This window comes from Gouania willdenowi, unplaced genomic scaffold (assembly GCF_900634775.1).
Source record: "Gouania willdenowi unplaced genomic scaffold, fGouWil2.1 scaffold_51_arrow_ctg1, whole genome shotgun sequence".
Lineage (NCBI taxonomy): Eukaryota > Metazoa > Chordata > Actinopteri > Blenniiformes > Gobiesocidae > Gouania > Gouania willdenowi.
Window position 1 is genome coordinate 384400 of NW_021145215.1, and position 20001 is coordinate 404400.

A 20001-nucleotide genomic window follows, 5' to 3' on the forward strand; every position below is an offset into this window, starting at 1 on the left:
TTATGTTAATAAAGATCCCTGTGTGACATTAGACATGTGGCTTTAACTGACTTAAAATATTTTAAGGGTTAGTCTCTGAAAAAAGAAACTAACAGGTATGTTATGATATAATAGTTAGGGCTAACCCCAATGACATCACAGAGAAAACATCAATATATATTGAGTGATGCCATTTTGGTTCAATTATATGCATCAAAGCATCATCTCAATGCAAGGGCAAAATATCCAGATATATATTGTATATCGTGAAATAGCTTCAAAAAAATTGAGATATTTTAAAAAGGTTCTAGTCCTAGTACGTTTCCAGCTCTTATCATAGACAGCTCCACCTGTACTTATGGTTTAAATGATGAACTTAGAGGTACTAAAGGATGAGTTCACTCACTATATAATTATAATTTAAAAGGTGTATTAAGGAGTATTCCACTTTCTTTTGGCCTCAGTAAGTAGAGGAACAGCCCTCTCAGTGCAGCCACAGTTCTACACACAGTGACGGCCGCTTGACATTGCATCATTTATATTGATTTTTAATGTAATGTAGTCGCCAGAGTCGTCTGGACGTTTAAAGAAGACGTCATTACACACTATCATAATGTAAATGTAGAGCCTTAAATGTGTATTAATTTAAATTATCATCTCCTCCTTTATATTCTCCACAGGTTTGTATTCAGGGAACTTTATCACAGAAATCAGTAGATGCTTAATGTACTGGTTCTCAGACATTTTAGGTTCTAGTCCCCCTTTCTCTTATTTCTGGATCTTGAACATTTTGCTCAGAATGTTATGATAAAAACATCTATATATTATAATGATGGATGAATTTTAAATAATCTCATTATAAATAAGTGAATGAAACAGTATTTATAAATTAATATATTCCTATAGTTTTTATCATTTCTGGTCATGTGGAACCAACACTGACTCTTGTATTTTTAGTTCATGTTTTAATCAAGATTATTTTCATCATTATTATTTTTAACTAAAAAAAAAAAACATTACAAAACCCCATATTTAACATTTTTGTTTGTTTATTTTCCGCTCTCTAGCACCCCCTGTAGTGCCATCGTGTACCCCTTGGGGTACACGTACCCCCATTGAGAAACACTGTTTCAATGCAGATCAACCTTTCTGATTGGTCACACAGTGATCACAGGAGGCTCCTCCCCCTCCTCTTGCTGGAGCACACACACAACAAAATGTTGTAGAAGAAAAAAAATACAACAATTGTTTAAATTTAAGTTAAACTTTAATTGAACTAAATTATAAGTGATACATTATTAGCGTAGCATGCTAGCATATTTTCCAGCTCTACAAACTGCAGAATTCACAAAAATCAGCCTCTAATTATTATAAATAAATGTCGTCCACCACAAACGGATAAATAAATCAAAACAACATTTATGTGCAGACTTCTCTTTAGCATGTTAGCTAATACTAATGCAATACTTACTAGCTCTGATGCTAACACTACCGTTAGCTTGTTTCTTTAACAAGCTAATTTACTATCAATAACGTTAAAATATTGATTAGTGAGCTGCTTCACTCACCCATGAGTCGACATTTAGTCTCTGTAACACTTCCTGGTAGCGGATGATGATGGATTCTGTCACTATGTTAGCACTGAGCTAATCAACAGCTACAGGATTAAAACAGGAAGTGCAGATCCCAAACAGGAAGTGCAGAGATCAGAGTTATTCTGATTGGTCTTTGGAATGTCTTTCATGAAATAAAACGAGTTCATACAGTTTAAAAGATGCATTTAATTTATTTTGTTGTTTAATTTGGTTCAGTTTGACTTTTTAAATCTCATTTTAGTTCAGGGGCAGCAGAAAATGAGTAATTTAACATTATTGTGCCATAGTTTGCTTTTCTACGCATAAATTATCTGTAAAATATGTAAAACACCAACAATAAGTGACAGATTTCAGTCCCTACAGGATCTACACGTCATATTTTATTCATTTTTGACCTTTTTAAATTCATTTGGGGAAATTTTGTTTAATATTTTGAGGAAAATTATAGGTTTTTGGAAATGTGATATAATATAATCCTGGGAAAATTGGAGTTTTTAAGTGAATTTGTGTAATTGGAGGAGCTAAGATCTCTACAACTGAATTATTATTATTATGACCACAATGGATGATCTAAAGGGCCGGGTTTGGGCCCTGGACCTTGAGTTTGACACGTGTAGATGATTTTCTGTTTAAATCTGTGAGATGAAGATCAGCGTGTGGTGTTCAGGGTGGAGTAGATCACATCAGGCTCTGTAGGAGACAGGAACACACACACAGAGAGAGAGGGTGGGATTAGAACCTGCGACCCTTCCGGCCCACTGCGTGTCTGTGTGTGTGTGAGTATGAAAATGAAACGGGATGCGGTGAGCGAGGTGAGAGGTCTGAGCTGCTGCTGCTCTACAGGGTCCGAGGTTTTTTTCAACCTGCGGTGAATAAAGTCACAAACAGGAAGCTGTGCCACCGCACGGCTGTTAGCGTCTGTTAGCGTCTGCCAGCCCCCACTGAGGCTAATCATCAACCTTTAGAGGACAGACACCATCACACCATAGAAACATTCACCAAACATGTCACATGATCAACGTTAACACCAGCATTAGAATAAGTGTTTGTGGAGTCATTATGTGTATTTTAGCTGTTTTGTGTGTTTTTGTGTAATTTTGTTCTTGTTTTATTTGTTGTTTTTGGAGTCATTATACATATTTGTCCATTTTTTGTATAATCTTGTATTTTTTGTATTATTGTCCATTCATTGTTTTTTTTTTTGTGTATTTTCGTTATTTTGTTTGTTTTTGGAGTCCATTTTATATTATATTGTCCTTTTGTCACACACTAAACAGGATGCTAATGCTAATGCTAACAGGCAGGGATGGTTCATGCCGGTCCATGTGACTCTTAAACAGCCTGTGATTGGTTACTGGCTGACCATACGTCTGGTTTGACGTTGTGAAACAACAAATAGTTTGTGTGTTCTTCAGTGAAGAAGTGTGAGTGTGTACCTCTCTGCTGGGGTCTGACCCTCTGCTGGTTGAAGACCACCTCTCCATAGGAGACGTCCTGAGGCTTCACTGCAGAGTAAAGGACGGACGGTTCACTCTCTGCAACACACACACACACACAATGCTAATGCTAATGCTAACAGGAAGGGATGGTTCACTCTCTGCACCACACACATACACGATGCTAATGCTAATGCTAATTAAAATGAACGCCCTCTGGTTCTCCTGTTAGTTGTGTGGTGCTCTGTGCATCAGTATTATGGATATACTAAGAACTGGTGAAATGAGAAAGGTTCCACGTTGTTTGGAGTTTAATGTGTTATTTTTCAGTAATTAATTAATCACAATTAATGCGTTAAAGTCCCAGCCCTGATAGATAGTTTTACTGGCCTCCATCACTCACAAGCAGCTGGACTTTATTCTGAAATTCTTTTATTCTTGTCTTTCCTGCTGTGATGGAGGGTTGAATCCCGTATATGGTAGAATGTGGGCGTGTCCAGTGCGGGACAGGAAGAGAATCCACCTTTTCTAAAGGTAAAGTGTGCAGGTGTTTTCTCTGTCACATTATAATGATGATAATAATGATCACACTTAATAAACTGATGTTACTTCTCTATCGTTCTCCTCGACTTCCTCTCACAGCATGACTCGACTCTCTGTGGGTGTTTGTGTTTGAACTACTGATAGTGTCCATGTCTTTATTCTCAAACTGAGGTTCATCACTTTAACAACTACTGCTGCAGAAGATATACACCACCATTTTGTTGTTTTTGGAGTCATTTTGTATATTTGTGTTGTTTTGTTCTCTAACAGTCGTGATGTTGGGTTCACACAGAGTTCTGACACCTTATATATGTTAAACCTGTGATTCATCACACATTCATTACATATTCATTACACATTTATTACACATTCATTACACATTCATTACACATTTATTACACATTCATCACACATTCATTACACATTCATCACACATTCATCACACATTCATTACACATTCATTACACATTCATCACACATTCATCACACATTCATCACACATTCATCACACATTCATTACACATTCATCACACATTCATTACACATTCATCACACATTCATCACACATTCATCACACATTCATCACACATTCATCACACATTCATCACACATTCATTACACATTCATTACACATTCATTACACATTTATTACACATTCATCACACATTCATCACACATTCATCACACATTCATTACACATTCATCACACATTCATCACACATTCATCACACATTCATTACACATTCATTACACATTTATTACACATTCATCACACATTCATTACACATTCATCACACATTCATCACACATTCATTACACATTCATTACACATTCATCACACATTCATCACACATTCATCACACATTCATCACACATTCATTACACATTTATTACACATTCATCACACATTCATCACACATTCATTACACATTCATTACACATTCATTACACATTTATTACACATTCATCACACATTCATCACACATTCATTACACATTCATTACACATTCATCACACATTCATTACACATTCATCACACATTCATCACACATTCATTACACATTCATTACACATTCATCACACATTCATTACACATTCATTACACATTCATCACACATTCATTACACATTCATTACACATTCATTACACATTCATCACACATTCATCACACATTCATTACACATTCATCACACATTAATTACACATTCATTACACATTCATTACACATTCATTACACATTCATGACATCACAACAAAGCTCAACCAATGCAAAAATTAGGAGTTAATATAAATAATTATTTTTTTTATATTTTTGAGGAAAAAACAACATTCTATGTTCCAGCCTGGCTCTGTCTACAGATTGGTTCACCCTCTGGTTGGACGCTGACCTGCCCTTATCCATCCAATCATCTAACCAACCATCCAACCACCTGTGCCTGCAGCAGGCTAAGCACCATCTGAAAACTACTTCTGGTCCCCAACTCCCTAATGGGCGCCACCGTCTGTGTGAGCTGTGTTACAACTGAGGTCGTATATGTGAGTGTGTCTGTCTATGCTGTGTGTGTGTGCTTTGGTGGGTGTGTCTTGTCAGCCTATCATCCGGGATTCATTCCACCTGCGGAGGAGGGGATGGAGTGACGGATCCCTTCCTGATTGGTCAAACCTCCACATGTCAACACACTGACTCTCCTCCCACAATCTGCTGTTACAACTTCAAGAGACTACGTCAACACCAGCGCAATCTGACAACAGCAAATGTTATACCTCTGAGCCAATGGTTGCTATAGCAACAAGAGAAAAACCCCAACAGAAACATTTGTTTAACATCTCTGAGTCAAATAACGACACTAGGTACGAGTTATCCAGATGTTGGGATGGGTTCACACACTTAAAACGTTGACGTTCACACCACATTGGGTGGTATGTGAGGGATCTGTGGGCGAAGCTAATGGGCTAAGCTAATGGGGTATGCTAGTGGGGTAAGTTAAGGGGCTGAGCTAATGTGGTATGCTAGTGAGGTAAGCTAATGGGCTGAGCTAATGGGGTATGCTAGTGAGGTAAGCTAATGGGCTAAGCTAATGGGCTAAGTTATTGGGGTATGCTAGTGGGGTAAGCTAATGGGCTAAGCTAATGGACAGAATTCCTTCACAGAAAGTGGTTGAATGCAGCTTATAAACGTACGTGTTCAGAGCACTACTACGTTTCTGCTTACAGGGGATACTATGGGGTGTCATGGCACTAACCACACCCCCACCACATTGTTCCCTCTTATCTCTGTCAGGAGAACTCACCTGTTGGTTCAGGTGCTGATCCTCATCTAATCAATGAACACATATCCGTTCACGCAGCTTTCATCATAGTTTCTAACACCTAACTACTCAGCCATGGCTCGTTTCTGCTGCTATTAACAGCTCTGGCCATTACGCTAATTGTGATGCTGAGTGGGTGGAGGCTCACAAGAAACAGGAAGTTGGTGAGAAAGGTGATAATTAATCCTCTCCTAATATACAACCTTTATCACTGAGGGAGGGGCTAAACACGGCTGCTGAAAAACTACACTTCACACAATGTACACACCTGTTGAACCAGTGACGAAGTATGAGTGTGTACCTCTCTGCTGGGGTCTGACCCTCTGCTGGTTGAAGACCACCTCTCCATAGGAGACGTCCTGAGGCTTCACTGCAGAGTAAAGGACGGACGGTTCACTCTCTGCAACACACACACACAACGCTAATGCTAAAAGGCAGGGATGGTTTCTGAGTGTCTGTCCAGGTGTGTCTGTGGTGGCGTCAGTGGGGATAGGCTCTGCCCCATCAGTGTACCGTGGTTACGTCTGATTGGTGGAGCTCTGTGCTGGAGGTCACTGTAGGTCACTTCTCCTCCCTCAGTTTGTCTCTCAGCAGCTGGAAACACAGTCACACACTTTTACTGGTTTATCATCACTCACAGACTCCCTATAGGCTCCTCCCCTTTCTCACCTGATGACTTCCTGTGACGCCTCACCAGTAAAACCAGTGACACCAGCAGAGCCACCGCACAGACTGCAGACAGGGGGGCCCACACAGCAGTGGGAATAGCCTGTGCTGTGGGAGGAGCCTGTGATGTGGGAGGAGCCTGTGCTGTGGGAAGAGTCTGTGCTGTGGGAGGAGTCAGTGTAGAAGCTGTGATGGAGATCCAGCTGGATTCAGACTGAGCACCACTGATGCTGCAGCTGTAGAAGTCCTCATCAGACCTGGAGACCCCAGGGAGGGTCATGTGACCGCTGGGGGAGGTTCCTATGAGGGCAGAGCCTCTGTAGAAAGAAGCCGTGTGATTGGACGAAGCGTTCTTTGATCTACAGCTCAGAGACGCGTCCTGTCCCTCCATCACAGGGAGGACCGGACTCTGGAGGAGGACTGAGGAGTCTGTGGAGGACACACACACACACACACACACACACATTAATAACACACAGTAACACACACACACACACACGCACACACACACATTAGTAACACACACACACACACACACACACACTAATAACACACACACACACACACACACACACACACTAATAACACACACACACACACACACACACACACACACACACTAATAACACACACACACACACACACATTAGTAACACACACACACACACACACACACATTAGTAACACACACACACACACACACACACACACACACATTAATAACACACACACACACACACACACATTAATAACACACACACACACACACACACATTAATAACACACACACACACATTAATAACACACACACACACACACATTAATAACACACACACACACATTAATAACACACACACACACACACACACACACACACACACACACACACACACACACACCCTAAACATGTGACCCTACTGAAAGTAAAGCAGGAGTTACAGGACTGCTTTGACTGCACTGATTGGAGTGTTTTTGAAGCTGCATCAGACCTAGATGAACTGACTGACACTGTGACATCTTACCATCTAATCAGCTTCTGTGAGGACATGTGTGTGCAGACCAAGACTTTCTGCACATACAACAACAACAAACCCTGGTTCACACCTCAACTCAGGATGTTGCGTCAGGCTAAGGAGGAAGCCTACAGGAGTGGGGACTGGGTCCTGTTTAAGCAGACTAAGTACACACTAACCAAGGAGATCAGAGTAGCCAAGAGGTGCTACACTGAGAAGCTAAAACAAAGCTTCTCAAACAAAGACCCTTCAGAAGTGTGGACAGGCCTGCGTGAGGTCACCAACTACAGGAAACCCTCCCCCCACCCTGCAGGTAACAATAGACTGGCTGAAGACCTGAACAGCTTCTACTGCAGGTTTTCACACCCACCCCCCAGCTCATTAGCATCAGCCCATCACCTGGACTCTGCCCTTCCTGCCCCCCCACTTTCCCCCCTACCTCACCCTCTGATCCCCCACCTGCCCTGAAGATCAATGACAGAGATGTGTGCCAGCTATTCAAAAAACAAAAGATCAAAAAGGCTCCAGGACCAGACGGAGTGTCTCCCTCCTGCCTGAAAGCCTGTGCTGAGCAGCTGGTCCACATCTTCACACAGATCTTCAACACATCACTGGAGCTGTGTGAAGTACCTTCTGCTTCAAAAGCTCCAGCATCATCTCAGTCCCAAAGAAACCTGCCATCACAGGACTTAATGACTATCGACCCATTGCTCTGACGTCTGTAGTCATGAAGTCCTTTGAGAGGCTGGTACTGAGCCACCTGAAGGACATCACAGGACCCCTGCTGGACCCCCTGCAGTTTGCCTATCGGGCAAACAGGTCTGTAGAGGATGCAGTCAACATGGGACTGAACTACATCCTGCACCACCTCCACTCCCCAGGGACCTACGCTAGGATCCTGTTTGTGGATTTCAGCTCTGCGTTCAACACCATCATCCTGGACATCCTTCACCAGAAACTCACCCAGCTCACAGTGCCGGCCTCCACCTGTCAGTGGATCACCAACTTCCTGACTGACAGGAAGCAGCAAGTAAGGCTGGGAATCATCACATCCAGCACCCAGTCACTCAGCAATGGCGCCCCCCAGGGGTGTGTTCTCTCCCCACTGCTATTCTCCCTCTACACCAATGACTGCACCTCAGGGGACCCCTCTGTGAAACTCCTGAAGTTTGCAGACGACACCACCATCATCAGTCTCATCAGGGATGGGGACGAGTCTGCCTTCAGATGGAGGTGGAACAGCTGGATCTCTGGTGCAGTCAGAAACATCTGGAACTGAACCCACTCAAGACTGTGGAGATGACAGTGGACTTCAGGAGAAATCCCCCCCCCCCCTTACCATTCTGAATAGCACAGTGTCTACCGTGGACTCCTTCAGGTTCCTGGGATCCACAATCTCACAGGACCTGAAGTGGACCTCCCACATAGACACAACCAGGAAAAAGGCACAGCAGAGGAAGTACTTCCTGTATCAGCTGAGGAAGTTCAACCTGCCCCAGGAGCTGCTGATCATGTTCTACACCTCCATCATTCAGTCTGTTCTGTGCACCTCCATCACTGTCTGGTTTGGATCTACAACCAAACTAGACAGACACAGACTACAAAGGATAATCAGGACTGTAGAAAAGATCATTGGTGTTGATCTGCCCTCCATCCAAGACTTATACCTGTCCAGGGTCAGGAAACGGGCAGGTAGCATCACTGCAGACTCCTCCCACCCTGCACACAATCTGTTTAAACTCCTCCCCTCCGGCAGACGCTACAGATCACTGTACGCCATAAAAACAGTTTGTTCCCCCAGGCTGTCACTGTGATCAACACTAAACAGTCATAGAGAGTCAGACCTGTTTCTGTTACTGTGAAATAACCTGGAACTAACATAACAACCCTGGATCAACCTGTCACTGAGAATGTTTATAGACATAATATTTAATTTAAATGTTCACCTGCACTATTATCTTATTATTATTATTGTATTTTTATTTTACATTCGTTATTATTATTATTATTATTATTATTATTATTATTATTATTATTATTATTATTATTATTATTATTATTATTATTATCTTGTTATTTTATTTAGTTTGCACATATTAGTCTAACTACTCTTGTATTTATGTTCATACTTCTTTTTTTATTTATGATTCTGATTCTGAAGTAACACCTCATGCAGAACATCAGCTGATTTGGTTTATTTTCCTGGTGGCACATGGAGCTCAAAGATCACATGATACTGTGGTAGTTGTTAATTAAAACATTATGTGTTACTGTTGATAACAATAACCTTTTAACAACCTAAAGAATAACTAAACCAAACCCACTTTTTTCTGCTGAATACATACAGTATGTATTTGTTTATTAATACTAGTCCCACTCTTCAAAGTATTTTAATTGTGTGTATTTAGTTGTAAAGTCTCAGAGTTACTGAGCTTTAAGTTTTTTACAGAAATGCAGCTCATGGAGCCTCATAATAGTTCCAGGAAGTGATCAGTTTATTGTTGTAGAGCAATGAAAATAGAGCGGAGTAGACAGTTTGTGACGGTAAGATGTTTAAATAATCATAATGGATATTATTCTTATTATGTTAGTGGATTATTATTATTAGCATATATTGTATATACACACATATATATGACGATGTACTGTATAAATATTGTAAATCAATGCGGTTATTGATGACAAATGACCAAAAATCACAGTTATGTCACTAAAAATCAATGGATTCCAATAACGTTCTGTAACTATTTGAGTCTACATGAACCACGTGATGGTGAAGCATTTAGAACTTCTGTTGTGTCAACTCTCTCTCTAGTTTTTTGGGGTGGACGACAGATTACTGTGTTTAAAATATGATTTATTGTCACTCAGTATCATCATCATCATCATCATCATCATATATCTACTAATCTACTATTAAGAGCAAGAAATGTGTGTGTGTGTGTGTGTGTGTGTGTGTGTGTGTGTGTGTGTGTATGGAGTGAATATCTCCCTGACACGATATGAGTTTGACCTGAAACTTTGTCAATGGCTTCCAAATACCCTGAGTGTGTGCATGTGTTATTTTGGAGTAATTTGGTGAAGCAAAACATTCAAAACGTTCATTTTAAGATTACATCTCCCTCTCTAATGAGCGCGGTATTGAGCGAGCTATTTCTGGTTCTGGGTTCATGACGTCACTGTGTTTGTTTTGGGTTTAAAAAGAATAGAAGGTCAATATTATTAGGGGGACAAGCCCGTGGGGCCAGGGAACCGTGTATGTAAGCATACGCGGTTCCTAGGACCAGCGGTGCTAGGAACCCTATTGTAATCGTAAGGATTATTATTATTATTATAATATTTATTATTATGTTTCCTTGGGTAAAAGTGGTGCTGCAGAATAAACCGTAAAAGGTAGGGCGGTGCTCATTGGTGGTTGGGTCCAAAACCCCCAGCGGACCTTGGACGCAAAAATTCACATATGTCCGCCAGCAGGTGGCGCTATAACAAAGGTCAACGCGTTTTGGCCAATAACTCCCACACCGTTTGTTGCACATTTAAAACCTTCATATTCACAGATTCCCTGAATAGCACTGAATTACCTGGGATAGGCCACGCCCATTTCTGCCTAACTTTTCTCGGAGCAAATTCGCAAAAATTGGAAAACCTAATTTTTTGAACTCCTACTTGGAGTTTTGTCCAATCAGCGTGAAACTTGGCACGTAGAGTCTTCAGTTGGATGTGATAAACAGTTAATAAAATGAGTTTGTTCGGGTAAATTATGCACAAATTATTAATGAGTAAAATTTTCTAGCTAGCAATAAAAATGCAAACTGGCGCATATCTCGGTCAAAATAAATGCTAACAATACCAAATCTGAGATCCATAGTTGGCATGTGACTGTGAAGAAATGCACCAAATTTGAATGATTTAGACCAATAGGGGGCGCTACAAATAACAAATATTTATATCTCTTAAATGGCAAGACCAATATTTACCAAATTTGGAGGGTATGATCTTTGGTCCCTCCTGAGACGATATCTCAAAGTTATTTGCGATTGGTCAAAGTGGGCGTGGCTTATTATATCATAACACATAAATAAATAAACATTTATTTCTGCTGAATTATTATGTTGAGGGCAGTGACATTTACAGGGTAGATATAGAAGACCACACAGACCACCCATACCAAAAATTTATAATGCAAAAACATTTTGGCCTTTAACTTTCACAATTTAATTCACATCTTCATAAACTTCATATCCACATGTTCCCTACATAGAGTCACATCTTCTGACATAGGCCACGCCCACTCTCACAGCACATTGCTCTTTGTAAGTCACTACATATCAAAAACCTACTTTTTCAAATTCATCTTTGGGGTTTTGTTTAATCGGCATGAAACTTGGCACGTAGAGTCTGATCTAAAGTTGATAAAATATCTTTGTTGGCTCAAAATATGCGCAAATACTTACTGAGTAAATTTTTCTAGCTAGCTATTAAAACACAAACTGTTAATTTGCGTTTTAAAATTTGAATAAATTAGGCCTCTAGGGGGCGCTGCAATTATGAGAAATTTATATCTCCTAAATGGCACAACCGATTTTTCCCAAATTAAGATTAAGATTAAATCGGGGCTTTTGCCTTTAATTGGCCATGTAACGTTATTACATTAATGGAATTTGTCCTCTGCATTTAACCCATCCCTGAGGAACAGTGGACAGACATTTTGCGGCGCCTGGGGAGCAGTTCGGGGTTAAGGGACTTGCTCAACATAATTTGGTGGGTATGACCTTGGGTCGCTCCTGAGACCGTTTCTCGAAGTTAATCGCGATTGGTCAAAGTGGGCGTGGCTTATTACTACATAACATATAAATAAACAAACCTCTATTTCAGCTGAAGTAATATGTCGGGGGCTGTGAAATTTACAGAACAGCACACAGACCACCCATTCCAAAAAGTGCACCACTAGGTGGCGCTATAATGGGTGCAAATGCATTTTAGCCTGTAACTTTCACACTTTAAATCACATCTTCCAAAACTTCATATCCACCTGTTCACAGCGAATGGCACGTTGGCCTGTGTCCTGACGCTCACCACGAGTCCGTCATCCTTCGTGACGTACTTCCACGAGCTCCGCGAAACCTGGGGGCGGAGTCGCGCGGGAAGGCTTGGCCCCCTTTCATAACTGCTTGAAGTTCTAGTTATATTTGTTTTTGTACTGCAAAAAGTTATTTTAAATTAATATTTTATGGTTATTTAAAATTATTACAATGATCTCAAACTTCCTTTAAGTCGCGGGTCACAGAGTCCACTTCCTCTGAATAGATCATTTGAAACCATCAGTCACTGGTGAGTCTTTTACAGACACGTTTCGCATTGTATAAACCATATAACTGTCTGTGTAATTATTCACTAACGCACTGTTTCACTAGAGTCTGTATGGAACTCAACCCGTTCAATACTCCATCTGGAAAACTGTAGATTCTCTGTGGTACTGTACATCTGACCACTGTATAAATTGTAGCAGAACTTTCAGCTCTTTAAAACATTTTTAAATCCATATTAAAGGCTTTCTTTTTTCTCTACTGCGTATGACTGAGAGATAGATTTATAATGTTTTTACTGCTTATTTTAATTGTTTTTACCACTGATTTAATGTTCTTATTTATTTTAACTGTTGAATATTTTCTGATGCACTTTTGAGGCGGGGCTACCGGACTCTAAACGCCCTCACTTTGTTTTTCTTCTTCTTGTTGTGTTAAAGCCACTACTCCTCTGTTATTGTGAACGGATCGGGCTGAAATTTTATAATCTATGAATGCGTACGCATCAACGCTCAGAGCCCAATTTCTAAATTTATCGGTACATACTTGTGTGATAAATTGTTTTAAAGGCAATTCAATGTAGATTACAATTTCACAACGAACAATTTCATTTGTTTTACTCGGTGGAACCGAGTATTTTGACTGAATTCTTGGGAACATGGTACGTGATATTCAGAGCAGAGACGTTCCGCAGGCCCAGAGTAGTTCATCAGAATTTGTTAATCATGTAAAACACATTGAATTCCTGTGTATATGAAATGTGCGATACAAATAAATTTGCCTTACCTTAATATAATACATATATTGAATATTCTTTAATAACTGTAATAGTAATAATAAAATCTCTAATAAATGAAGGAAGTTCTGCGTGTGTGCTTGTGTGTGTTTGTGGAGCAAATTGATAACTCATGAAGGCCTCAAAACAGCCTAGTTTGGAAAAATGAATTTATGAACCTGTTGATCCTAATAAATATATCACTGATTTCTTTCAAATCTTCATATTCTCTTCTGGATTAAAATACTTGCATCTAGAACAAAAACAAGTATTATATGGATCTGATTTTAGGAAGTAGATTTCAGCTTCCAGTGTATTTTACTAGTGTTACTGTATTAGCAGTGATAACGTACGTCTGTAATTATACTGAGCTATACATGACTCTATATATTATATGATCTGAGCATCTTTTATTTTTATTAGGACAGAACAAGATTAGAGGATGAGATCTGAAGATTTCTGCTAAACACACACACACACACACACACACACACACACACACACATTAGTAACACACACACACACACACACACACACACACACACACACACACACACACACACACACACACACACACACACACACACACACACACACACACACACACACACACACACTGATCTTACCAGTGATGGTGATGTTGATTCTCTCACTAGTTTCTCCATCTCTGTTCTCACACCAGAACATTCCAGTTTCCAGGAGAGTTAAAAACTCAATATAACATGAGGAGTTTCCAGGTTCTCCCCACCACTGTCCACACTGGACCTCCCGTCCATCTCTGCTCCTCCAGGTGATGTTTGATGGGTGAAGGTCACAGCTCAGAGTCACAGAGTCTCCAGAGAAGAACTGGGAGCTGCTGGGCCTCACAGTGATGAGCTGGTGTGATGGACTGGTGTCCCAGTAGGTGGATGCTGGGAGCAGTGGGAGGAGCTCTTTGTCACCTGGTTGTTGTTGTTGTGAGGCAAACATCAGCAGTGAGCTCAGACCTGAGGAGGAAAGCTGTTAGTGGGAGTTTAGGTGGAAGGACACAAGGAGAACTTCTACTCACACAGCAGACACAGAGCTTCCTCCATGGTGCTCACAGCTCACACTCAGAGACAAGACTCCGCCCCTTCCTCTGAACCAGTGTGGTTTGGTCTGTGCAGCCTCTCACTCTCACCCTGCTGTAGACCAGTGGTTCCCAACCAGGGGTACAGGTTTGCATTAAATTATAATTAACAATTTTTTGTAGAATTGTAATGGCAATTACAAAGTCAATTATCTGAAATCAATTACAATTAAGACAGCAACAGATTTTTAAAACTACAATTACAAAAGAAGAGTGGGTCGTCCAATAACCAAAGGGTTGGGGGTTCTAATCCCACTCTATCCAAGTCATTGGTGTGTCCTTGGGCAAGGCACTTTACCCTCATTGCCTCGTATGAATGGTATGAATTGTGTATAAATGTTGGTGGTGGTCAGAGGGGCCGTAGACACCAAATAGCAGCCTGTTCCAGGGCAGCTGTGGCTACATTATAGCTCACCACCACCGATATGATTTCTGCACGCGCTTTGAGTCTCCTTGAAAGAAAGTGCTATATAAATATTATTATTATTATAACTTACAAATGTCTCTGTTACCCCTGTAAGCACACACTCACTCCCTCTGTTCACTCTGATCTTTATAGCAGTGGGATGTTCCTCCTAATCCTGTAGAACGTTCCAAGTATTTGGTGTTTCAGTGGAAAGACAAACCATCAACATTACCATTGATTATCAATAACTTTGAATCCATGAAAACGTGACACAAAAGGCTGAGTCATCATCACTGGATGAATTCTTTTATTTTTTGTATAAAATAAAGATAAATTATCAGCTTTAAATGAGTTGCACAATGTCCTGTTGTTCTTGGCTGTTGGTTATATTAAATATATATGAAAGCACATGTAATGTAGGAATATTTCAATATAAAAACCTGACTGAAGCAAAACAGAGTGTGATGAATCATTTTTCACTATTTAGTATTTTACAGTTAATAATTGTTAGATAAATGTTCTGTTCCCAGTGTTTTAACTCTAGAATAGACTGAGATGTTTCTGATCCACCACTAGGTGTCAGTGTTTCTTTAAATAAACAGCCACGGTTATAAATATATCTTTACAGCAGATTAATAACAAACAAAAGAACAAAATCAAATAAAGAACATGTCAGGAGATCAAAGGAAACTTCCTGGAGAAAAGTTTCCTGAATAAACAAACCACAACATTTTATTGAAAAAGAAGACAATAGAAGTTACTGGAATCAACTGAAATGTGTTAATAATTTTAAAATGACAAAAAACACAAACCTTCAGCTAATAATAATAAATACACTCGTTAGTGTGTATTTATTGTATTTGTCAATGTCTTCTTTGTACATTTTACAAAACACATTTATACTATATAGAAAATGTATTTGTTCAGCACAATTCAATAACAATAGTTTCTTTGTTATTTTGATTCAATACTTAATTATCGTAGTTTTTCGTATATTCATCAACTCATATTTCTTAAATTTCTCTGTCTCTGTGGTTGTTTTGTGATTTCTCTATAAAGATTATTTTTCTTTTTACAGTCGTTTAATAATCTTTTTGTGATCCAAGGTTGACTGTAATACATTCTTCTTTTTTAACCAAAGAACAATACGTAATTTATAATTCATTACATGCAACGTTGATGCTGTTGCTTATATTTATGATTTCCTGAGTTCTCATTCTTCTGTATTGTTTATTTATTTATTTAGTGACGTTATTAGAGCTGTAGCTGATGTTATATAATGTAAATACAGGAATATTGTCACAGATATTCCTGACTATTAATTCAGCTATTTTACTGTTTGTGACATTTGTGAATGTAATAAATAATAATAGTGTATGGATTATAAGGGTTTTAAAATGATAATATTAATTATTTATATTATTATAAAGATATGCAATGGTGCACAACTCTTGGTGTGTCAGAAATAGCCCCTGTACCAGTCGAATGCTTGGCTATTGAGGTTTCTGCACTACCTGATGTGTATTGTCAATCGGATACACTCAGCTCCTGTACATTACCAAAAATGTCCCTTGAAGATTTGGCATGAGAACAAAGACAAGACTCAGTCATAAGTGGAGTTATTGACATTGTCAAAACAGGAAAAAGACTTTCTTACCGGAGGAGACAACAAGAAAACCGAGATGTTCAGCTCATGCTAACGGCTGTAAAGCAGTTGTTGTTAACCAATAATGTCCTGTACAGAAAGTGTCTTGATCAAGGAGCTCCATACCTTCAGCTTGTCCTTCCAACCAAATTCAGACAGCAAGCCCTTGAAAATCTCCATGATACCCTCAAACATATGAGTGTTGATAGGACCTTGGATCTTGCCCGTGCCAGGTTCTTTTGGCCCCCTTAAGGTTCTCGATATTCCAAAAAAGATCAGAACATGCGAACGATGTGTGCGGAGAAAAGCTTGTGCTGTAAAGAGTGCCCCGTTAGTTAATATCCAAACTTGCCGCCCCCTCGAGCTTGTCTGTATAGACTATCATTCGCTTGAGCCAGATGGAAAGGGGACAAATAACATCCTGGTCATAACTGACCACTTTACCAAATACGCAATGGCGGACCAAAAGTCAAAGACTGTGGCTAAGGCACTGTGGAGGGAATTTTTTATTCAATATGGATTTCCTGAAAGGTTGTACAGCGACCAGGGTTGCGATTTTGAGTCCGCACTTATCAAAGACCTGTGTTCTCTACTCGCCATAAAAAAGACAAGAACAACGCCGTACCGTCCACGCGGCAATCCCATGGAAAGGTTCAATCGGACTCTTCTCCAAATGTTGGGTACACTTGAGGAAGGAGACAAAACCAGATGGAAGGAGTTTCTACAGCCACTTGTACATGCGTACAATTGTACTAAAAATGATACCACTGGTTTTTCTCCTTACCAGCTTATGTTTGGTCGCCAACCACTTCTCCCTATAGATATTGCTTTTAGCTTGAACCCTGAGAAACATGCTAAAGTGTCCCATTCTGAATATGTCAAGAAACTAGCTGAAACCCTAACTGAAAGCTATCGCCTAGCTACTGAGCACAGTCAAAAGCAAGCACAACAAAACAAACAAAGGTTCGACAACAAAGTGAGAGAGTCCACTCTAATAGCTGGCAACAGCATCCTTGTAAGGAATGTCAACTTTAGAGGCAAACATAAAAATTGCTGATCGCAGGAGTGAGAGTGTACACAGTCATCAAGCGAATACCAGACTCACCTGTCTATGTTGTTACTCCAGAGAATACAAATGGGCCTGAACGAGTGATGCATCGTGATTTACTATTACCCTGTGGGTTTTTACCAGCGACCACCGAGGAAGTAAACCCTGCAAACTCAAAGCCCAAAACAAAACAAAAAGAGTCGCAACCAACTGATTTTTTGGACGTTGAGGAGGAAACTGAATTACCTGAACTTGACGATGGTATCCAATATTACTCCTCATATGATAGGCCATGGCAAAAGATGAATGAATAAACAACCAGTCAACAGAGAGAGGCAGTTCAAATGGACAATGAAAGTACAGAGAGCATTGAGGATGAGATCTTCCATCAAATTGATTTACAGAATGTACAGTGAGCTCTGTAGAGTACTTCTGCTTCCTGGGGACCATCATCACTCAGGACCTCAAGTGGGAGCTGAACATCAGCTCCCTTATCAAAAAAGCTCAGCAGAGGATGTACTTCCTGTAGCAACTGAAGAAGTTCAGTCTGCCAACAAAGATGATGGTGAACTTCTACAGCTCCATCATCCAGTCCATCCTCTGCTCCTCCATCACCATCTGGTACGCTGCAGCTACGGCCAAGGACAAGGCCAGACTGCAGCGTATCATCCACTCTGCAGAGAAGGTCATCGGCTGCAATCTGCCCTCCCTCCAGGACCTGAACCCCTCCAGGATTTTGAGGCGTGCAGGAAAGATTGTGGCCGACCCCTCCCACCCCGGTCATAAACTGTTTCAATCTCTCCCTTCTGGAAGGAGGTTTAGGTCCATCAGGACCAGAACCTCCAGACACAAAAACAGCTTCTTTACCTCTGCCACCATCCACATGAACACACCCAAGTCACCCACTGAACCCCCCCCACCACCCGATCACCACCTCCATGATGACATTATCTGCTGCACTGTATATATATATATTTATATTTATCCTATTTATCCCTCATCCTTTATATTTATCATTATGATTATTATTATTGTTGCTGGGTTGTTCTTTGTTCTTTTATTTTTTTATTTTTATTTTTTGTTGTTTGTTTTGTGCACCAACTACCAAGACAAATTCCTTGTACTGTCCTTAAAACTGTACATGGCCATTAAAAACATTTCTGATTCTGATTCTGATTCAACCCCGAAGCTATTGAGCTTCAACCGATGTCACCTCAGGAAAATAAGCAAAGCAAGCTCAGCCCTGTTCCTGAATCTGTTGATCCCCTAACTCTCAAACAGACGCTCAAAGGGATTATTCTGGTCCTAGAACTGAAACATGAAATGGGACAGACATGATAAATGAAATTGTCCAACCTGACCAACCAGACCTTAGAGAAAGGGACTCTAACAAAGAGACTGGTCTGAGGAGGTCTACTAGAGAAAGAGTGACTCCTAAAAAGTTAACTTACCCCACTTTAGGAAACCCACTAATGACTGTAATGCTTTCCATTCTATGGAGATTTGATCAAGCTTTTTCTGAAACCTTTACATTTGATCCTGTGGCTATTAACACTTTAACTCCTTAAGATAGTGTTATACGCAACATGCAAGGATGCAAGTATTTGTCACGAGACGGAACTGAGGCTCAAGCGCAGACAGCACAACAGGAGGCACAGATACAATTAACTGATTTATTCCACAAAACAGAATACAACAGAAAACCTACCAGCACCCTAAGTGGGGCGGTGGAGAAATTAAGGAAGTGCTGAGCAAACTGAGGGAGACCTAATACTAAGATTAACTAAAAACGATCAGGAAACTACTGACGAAAAAACAGAATCCTAGGTCTAAAGGCATAAACTCAGAATGGGCTAAACTAACAAAGGAAACCTCTGAACCCTAAATGGGCAGGAACACAGAGACGCTCAAGCTGCAGCCAACGTGGCGGAAACGAAGGAGCCTGGCACAGGAGTGGGGAAGAACCGGCTGAAGTGAGCTGAGGGATTCCAGCGGTGATGATGGTTCCAGGTGGGAAGGAGGCAGGAGCGATCCCATCGGCTGAGAGGGTCAGAGTGTGAGTGCAATGTTTACGGTTTGGCGTCGGTTTGTGGTCTGCCGGTGTCTTAAGTAGTGGTGTGACTACTTGCAGGTGGGGAGACCACTCCCCGCCGCAGCTGGAAGCAATCCTGA

At 40.4% G+C, this 20001-nt stretch overlaps 1 protein-coding gene across 1 annotated transcript; it reads right to left on the reverse strand.

Annotated features, from left to right (window-relative positions):
- Positions 1-2223: 2223 nt before the first annotated feature.
- Positions 2224-14695, reverse strand: LOC114460528 (uncharacterized). Its single transcript, XM_028442404.1, has 7 exons — positions 14671-14695; positions 14249-14608; positions 6532-6957; positions 6376-6456; positions 6164-6262; positions 3011-3079; positions 2224-2264 (listed from the first exon to the last, which is right to left on the reverse strand). Exons 1-7 carry the CDS (start codon positions 14693-14695, stop codon positions 2224-2226), a joined length of 1101 nt encoding a protein of 366 aa, XP_028298205.1.
- Positions 14696-20001: the final 5306 nt, after the last annotated feature.